Below are 8,034 nucleotides of genomic sequence, written 5' to 3' on the forward strand. Positions count from 1 at the left end.
GCCTATGATCGCTATGTCGCCATCTGCAGTCCCCTGCTCTACAATGTCATCATGTCCCCTCGGGTCTGTTCTCTGCTGGTGGCTGCTGTCTTCTCCATAGGTTTTACCCTTTCCATGGTTTATGAAGTTTTTTTGTTACAGTTGGATTTCTGCGGATCAAATATCATTACGCATTATTACTGTGACATCATTCCCCTCATGAAAGTCTCCTGTTCCAGCACGTATATTGATGAACTTTTGATTTTTGTCATTGGGGGATTTAACATGGTAGCTACCAGCCTGACAATCATCATTTCCTACGTTTTCATCCTCTCCAGCATCCTCCACATCCAGTCTAAAGAGGGCAGGTCCAAGGCTTTCAGCACCTGTGGCTCTCACTTGACAGCTGTTCTTATTTTCTATGGGTCTCTCATGTTCATGTATCTCAAACCTGCTTCCAGCAGCTCAGCCACCCAGGAGAAAGTGACATCTGTATTTTACACCATTGTGATTCCCATGTTGAACCCCCTGATTTATAGTTTAAGGAATAAGGAAGTGCAAAATGCACTGATGAAGCTCTTAAAGAGAAAAATATCATCATGATGAAAATGCTCCTTTAAGACTTATTTATGTATCATAATGATATGTATGTGTTTGTGTTTATATACTGACCCTTTAAAAACAATTTGAGGTGTGGTAAAATATAGATACAGTGATAAATAAGTCTATATACAGATGTATCCTGAATTTCTGATCTGCTCTGAATACACACAATTCCTCATGCTTATTCCATAGACATATGGCATTTATTCATTCAACAATTTCTTGGGGTGTGTGCTGGGCAATATTCTACACATTAGACTCCAGAAATTTGAGAGACTAATGTTGATTCCTCTTTCAGTTTTCCAATCAAAATAAGTGACCAGAATATAACTCGTGGACATATAGCATCATTTGTGCTATATAAAATATATAACTGGGAAACCACCTCTATCATTAATAATGCTTTCCATAAGAAAATTTATATTATTACTCGCATTTATTACCTTTAACAATCTAAACATATTCTAATGTTGGACTAACTCCAACAATTGCATTACTCTGGAAATGTTACCCCATTACATGGTTAGGATTCTTTATATTAAAAAGAGTTTGACAGACCAGCTAAATGATATTTCCTACAAGTCTACAAAATGCTAAACCTCAGGAGGTAAGAAACCCTTGGGCATTTCTAGTCTATAATTTACAGACATAAAATACTAACACTGAGAAGAAAGCCACAGTTTCACTTAAACCTGATTCTTCTTAGTTGTGGTTGTTTAGACACTGAAGGATCAAATGGTTTAATTAATTCATCTTTATTCCTAAAGTGATGAGCCTAGGAGAAGGGACACTCAGCTAAGTCTTCAGAAGGAGAAGGTGAGTGTCAGGGTATGATGTCCATAATTAGTAGGTGTTAAAACATGCTGTAAGTAATCTCTAGTTGTCCACATGAGTACAGATGTTGCTGCAGGTCTGAAGGTCACTGAGCCTTGGTTTAGAGGAAGCAGGCCCTGGACATCCATCGAGACTCAGTGTGTTGTCCACTCACCTTGCCTAAGGCCCTAGAAGCTAAACTGTGAATTAACCTGTGAAATCACAGCCCCCAAAATAGAATACTACTACCAGTATATTTATGCAGACCTGGCAATGCACAAATTAACTGTCTAATTTGTATAATAATCCTTTGAAGTGTTAGTTTTTTTTACTGATTTAAACATGAAGCTGAAAAGATACTCAGATGAGTTAAATTTTATACTGTAAATCTTAGAATTAGTGCTGAAACTAAATGTAGTGAGTTATAGTTCAGGGTATAGTTCCTACCACTGTTAACCCTTTTGTTCCTCATTAAAAGGGGGAAGTTGAGATTTGACAAAACCAGAATTAGGGGAAAATATTCTCTACCAATGCTGCTGCCTATGTAGCCATGTATGTACCATATTGCTACTGAGCACTGAGCAGGGTTCCTTAGATTTGGGAAATGCTGTACCATAAAATACAGTATGAATTCCAAAGAATTAATCAAAAAAGAATGTGAAGTACCTAATTATAACTTTCATATCATTACTTGTTAAAATGATCTACCACCTGAATTAACTGTAATATTAAAATTGATATCAACTGCTTTTACTTTTTCTAAGTGGAATACAGGATATTTCAAATTGCCCATGTATATGCATTAAATTAAATTGAGTAATACTGCTTGAGACTCTACCTTTCTAATACACTCTTGCTATCACTCAGTAATAGTTGTGGTACACTGAACCATTTAAAAATACCTCTTAAATCACTAAATTTCTTTTCAGTTGCAACAGTTAATACATGCTGAATAGTTAAATAAGTATAGTAGACTACTTGAATGGTGGCCAAATGATAAAGTAAAAAATTTATTTCTAACCTAGTGGGTATTACTACTGAGCAGTCAAATATAAAATAGATACCAGTTAGGAGACTGTTCAATTTTTATGTGGATTAAAACACAATGAGTACAATGTGTAAATTATTTCTTCACACAACATGACAACATGTATAACGACAGGTATGTAGCACTGCCAAGAATCTTGAGTCTATATACAGTTGTCAAAAATTAAATATAAAATTGTTCACTTCTAACCTAAACTTCTGCAGAATCATCAAGAGGCTCTTCTTAATGTTTTCAAAGATGAGGCTGTCATGCTCATGTAGTCCTGTTAGGCATAAAGGATGCAAAGAGAGTTTCAAAATAGAAAAAAAAGAACATTGAGAGATTTAAGCTCTAAAGGAGAAACACCCAACTCATGCTTCTCACACTCACATGTGTCCAGAGACTACAACACTGCAGGTTCTGATTCAGTGCTGTGGATGAGGACATGGCATCAGCATTTCACATTCTCCCTGACGGTAGTGGGGCCAGCTGATGGACAATGTGTGAAGCAGCAAGGACCTACAGTACTGTCTTGTTTAGGAAGTAGGAAAAAGAAGTCAGCTGGCTCAGAAAGAAGCCAGGCAGGTGCACGACATGAATGAAAAATAAAATAGGGAAAATGTCAGGGAATTAAGACACCTGATGATATAGATATACTTTGTGACACACTGAAAACTGCATTAAAAAGAGATTCAAAGGTGGGCCCTCCCTGGTGGCGCAGTGGGTTAAAGCATAGCACTGAGAATCTAAAGCCGCTTCCGAATGAGTTCGATTCCCGCCTGTCCCAGAGGTGACCACATGGCGTGGCAGACCTCTCCTGACCCGCCCGCTGCTCCCCTCAGCAGTGTACTTCATCGATCTACCTGTTCTGTTCCCCACTCTGTCTCTGGTGAAGCCTCTGACCGCCCCCTGAGACTCTGGCCTGTACCCCAGATTCAAAGGTAGGACACAGACTTCTAGAAGATTACTTTTCTTTGTGAGTGGACTACACCTGTGCATGCTCTTTGGGAAAGGACAAGGGGAAAAGAGGTCTCCACGCCCATGTCCCCAAAACAGGACAACTTCTTTCCCATGCAATTCCTCTGTCTTTATCCCTTGGGATAGGAAAAGAAGAGCAGATAAAGAACCAAGTGTTCTGAAGAATTGGAAAATTGCTCAAAGTACAATTATTCAGTGATATGAGTTTCTTTACTTTCAACTGTTAGAATCAGAAGGCACCATCATATGGAATGCCAATGGTCCTGTTCAGTGTGCAGTGTTCTGACAGAGGTCAGCCCAGCCCAGAAAAGGATCACACACTCAGAAAACAAACATGGGTGGGGAAGGTTGCCATTCTACTATCCAGCTTTACTAAAATGCAGGAAAAGTAGGCTTCTGACCAGAAGCTAGTTTATGATGAGAATAAATTAGAGGTCAAGGGAATTAATGACCAAAAGAGTTACAAATATTACCTATCCTATAGCTGTCTTAGAGTTTCTATCCTCCAGTTCAGAATCTTGTTTAGCTCTACCTGTGTGATATTATAGGCTCCTGGGAGACTTGCATAATATACACTGTGACTACAGCCCCAGAATTAATACTCTGCTAAACACAGGGAAACCTTGTCTAGATATCATTATTGGCTTTAGTGGGAGACACTGTCTCTGTTGAAATTGTGGGAGCAAAGTCATGGGTAGAAAATGCATAATCATCCAAAGTTTTTCCTCAGCTCACAGTCTTTTCTTCAGGCACATATTTAGCTGATTAGAAAGGCTCCATCATGGTTCTTACCATTAGTCTTATCTCTGACTCTGGAGTCCATGGTTTAATACTTTGGTAAAATAATTTGAGGCTTTGGACAGTATCTGAAAGTTTATTCACAGTCCCTAAAATCTATGGCTAGGGACAGATGGTTAGGGACTATTTTATTAGAATCCTGACTTTCTGGTAGGTAAGAACATGTCCCCAATGAAAGCACAGAACAGGTGCAAAAAGGATAAAGAACCTGGATTCGAGAAAGGAGACCAGTCCGGGTCACTGCCTGTTTAACTGTACTCTCCTCTTTGATTTCCACAGACTTCCACAGGAGAATGGGTATAAGAAATCAGTCCACAGTCACCGAGTTTTTTCTCTCAGGATTAACTGATCAACCAGAGCTTCAGCTTCCCCTTTTCTTCCTCTTCTTGGGGATTTATATAGTTACAGTGGTGGGAAATCTGAGCATGATCTCCATAATTGGGTTGAGTCCTCAACTTCACATTCCCATGTACTATTTCCTCAGTAGTTTGTCCTTTTTAGATTTCTGCTATTCATCCGATATAACTCCCATAATGCTGATAGGCTTTTTATACAGATATAAAGCTATTTCCTATTCTGGATGCATGGCTCAGTTTTTTTTCATCTGTGTGTGTGCCATTTCTGAGTTTTATCTGTTGGCAGCCATGGCCTATGATCGCTATGTCGCCATCTGCAGCCCCCTGCTCTACAATGCCATCATGTCCCCTCGGGTCTGCTCTCTGCTGGTGGCTGCTGTCTTCTCCGTGGGTTTTACCCAAACCATGATTTATGAAGTTTGTTTGTTAAGTTTGGATTTCTGTGGATCCAATATCATTAAACATTATTATTGTGACATCATTCCCCTCATGAAACTCTCCTGTTCCAGCACATATGTTGATGAACTTTTAATTTTTATCATCGGTGGATTTAACTTGATCGCCACTATCCTGACAATCATCATTTCCTACGTTTTCATCCTCTCCAGCATCCTCCGCATTCAGTCTAAAGAGGGCAGGTCCAAGGCTTTCAGCACCTGTGGCTCCCACTTGACAGCTGTTCTTGTATTTTATGGGTCTCTCATGTTCATGTATCTCAAACCTGCTTCCAGCAGCTCAGCCATCCAGGAGAAAGTCACCTCCATATTTTACACCACTGTGATCCCCATGTTGAATCCACTGATTTATAGTCTGAGGAATAAGGAAGTGCAAAATGCACTGATGAAGCGCTTAAAAAGAAATATGTCTTAACAGTGAATACATTTCAAAGTTGTGTTTATGTATCATAATGATATATATCTATATTTGTGTTTATATCCTGACTATTCAAAAATAATTTAGTTAGGTGAAAATATTGAAAAGTCATATATGTAGCTGTATACACATATAACTCTAAATTAATATCTGAAATCTTATAGTGAGAGTATTTAATATGTTCACACATTACAAGATTAATAAAACGTAAAACTAGCATGAAAGTGTAAAATACCAAATTTTAAAGTATAATCCATGTGGGATTAAACATCAATATTCATGTTTCATTTCCTGAAATAAGGCAATAAAAACAAAATCACTATGTATAATACAGTAATATCACAAAATATACACCAAATTCCTGTTGATCAAATTGTCTTTTATTTATCTTATTCAAAAAAGAAATTTCTTTTTTGGAAATTTTCAGATGAGAAACTAAGCAGAGAACAGAAATCATGGTTACAATAATTTTTCCCTTTTTTGTTTCAAGGGCTTCATAAAGGTCAATGTTATATTAAAGATGAATTCGATGAGTAAGATACAACAGAGTTAATATGGTCACAGTATTTTCTCTCTAGTGATAAAGGGATTAGCTTAAGAATATATAGATAAGGATAATATATAGTCTCATTTAAATTGTTCATTTTTTCCTACATGACCAGCATTTTTACAAATGCTGTGTAATTTTTTTTAGTCGGATGTGGAGAATACATTCCATGTTTTCAATTTCCTTGTTATGTTTTGAATTTAACAAAAATAAAGCATATGGTTTCCAATAAGAAACTCTTATATAATCAAGCACAATAATGTACTGCATACAGAATGCATGGTATCAGCTCATTTACTCAGCAGATACTTATCATGCAGTTATGCCACTATAACAGAGAATAGAGACTTTATCATATTTAGGAAAGGAAAAGCTGACATAATTTTGTCAGTTATCTAGGAATTTGAAAAAAGTTTTCTATGTCTCCGTTTCCCTAAATCTCTAAAGCTGGCCACAAGGCTCTTATTGAGTGAAACAAAACACAATAGAATAATTTCTCTGGACTCCTGAACATTCCTATTTGTCATGCCCAAGTAAATTCTGCAGTTGTTATTGGTTATTGTATCTGATTACAATAATAGTAATTAATCTATTTTACCACATATTCTCAAAAGCAATTCTCAAATATTTAAGCAAGAGCATTAAATACCACTATTTATTCATGGACCATTTTCACAGACAAAAAAAAGAGACACAGAAAAAAAGAGATTGAACTCAAAATTTCATTTACCTTATAAAGGATTTGGATTTTTCAGAATGCATGAAAACAATTCATAAGCAGATTCCATATCAATTTAATGGTGGATTTTGTGACAAGCTATACAAAGGCTTTCTCCCATTTTATATAAACAATTTCACAGAATATTTATTTCAGACAAGACCACTTGCAACACAAAATGCAAAATAGCCTCCTTTCTTACCAAAGGAATGATTGCTGCCTCTTTACAAGTTACAGCTTTATCATACATTGTCTTCCCTCACTATAGAGAAAATGTACAGAGATACCAATCAGAATTGCCCCACCTTTCTAATAGCATCCAATCTAGAGAAAGCCCCCACTGCCTTAGAACCTCCTCCATAATAGCCAACCAGAACCTAAATCCTATAATACATTCACTGTCATAGAAAGATGTGTGCCACATTCTCCACAGTGTGGACTCTGCAACAACAAAAAATTGCCCTAAATATACTGAGTTGGAATTGTTCTACAACACCAGATGTGATTCAGATGTACAGAACTAGACTTCCTGAGATATGTCACTCTCCCATACCCACCACCAGGGTGCCCGCAGGGCTCAGCCACAGTCCGTCTGACGCCCTCCACACTGTGCTCTTCTTCCTCACCACCCCCTCTAGTGACCTAAACTCTACAGACAGATTTCTAGGGCTTGTTGGTTTGGTTTTGAATGACCTTTTGTTTTGTTTCTCTATATCCACATATAAGTGAGACCATATGAGATTTGTCTTTACCTTTTGACTTATTTCGCTTAGTGTTAGCCCCTTACTTCAATCCATTCTGTCACAGATGGGAAACACTGAGTAGTATTCATTGTCTATCTAGACCACATCTTTTTAATCCACTTATCTGTCCTTTAGCACTTGGGTTGTTTCTGCAACTCAACTATTGCAGATAGTGTTGCAATGAGCATAGGAGTACACCTATGTTCCTTCAAATTACTATTTTTGCATTCATTAGGTAGCTACCTAGAAGGGGAGTTACTGCATCCTATGCTAGAGCTATTTTTAGTATGCTGAGAAACTTCCTTAATTGTCCATGGGAACTGGACTAGTCTGCAATCCCACCAACAGCAAACAAGAGTTCCTTTATCTCCATACCCTTGCCAAAATTGGTTTCTAGATTTTTTGATATGGGCCATTCTCACAGGTTTGAAGTGTCACTGTGGTTTTGATTTGCAGTTCTCTAATGACGGTAAACCAAATTTTTTAACTATAGATATGTCCATAGTCTGGCATAAGGGCAATGCCATATAGCAGAAAATAAGGCCCTAATACTAAGCAAAACAAGCTTTAAAGCAATCAAATCCAGTTCACCAGCTATC

At 37.5% G+C, this 8,034-nt stretch overlaps 2 protein-coding genes across 2 annotated transcripts; both read left to right on the forward strand.

Moving 5' to 3' along the window:
* On the forward strand, positions 1-582 carry LOC101629554 (olfactory receptor 8D4-like; the record flags this gene model as incomplete). Its single annotated transcript, XM_004688812.1, has 1 exon — positions 1-582. A coding segment is annotated over one exon (582 nt), but the record flags the coding sequence as incomplete, so codon positions are not given.
* Positions 583-4,491: 3,909 nt separating this feature from the next.
* On the forward strand, positions 4,492-5,424 carry LOC101633428 (olfactory receptor 8D4-like). Its single transcript, XM_004689152.1, has one exon. It carries the CDS (start codon positions 4,492-4,494, stop codon positions 5,422-5,424), a length of 933 nt encoding a protein of 310 aa, XP_004689209.1.
* The last annotated feature ends 2,610 nt before the right edge of the window (positions 5,425-8,034 follow it).

This window comes from Condylura cristata, unplaced genomic scaffold (genome assembly GCF_000260355.1).
Source record: "Condylura cristata isolate star-nosed mole 26May11 unplaced genomic scaffold, ConCri1.0 scaffold00025, whole genome shotgun sequence".
NCBI lineage: Eukaryota > Metazoa > Chordata > Mammalia > Eulipotyphla > Talpidae > Condylura > Condylura cristata.

Bases quoted from the DNA above. Each gene is read 5' to 3' on its own strand.
- LOC101633428 (XM_004689152.1), top strand. From the start codon at position 4,492: ATGGGTATAAGAAATCAGTCCACAGTCACCGAGTTTTTTCTCTCAGGA.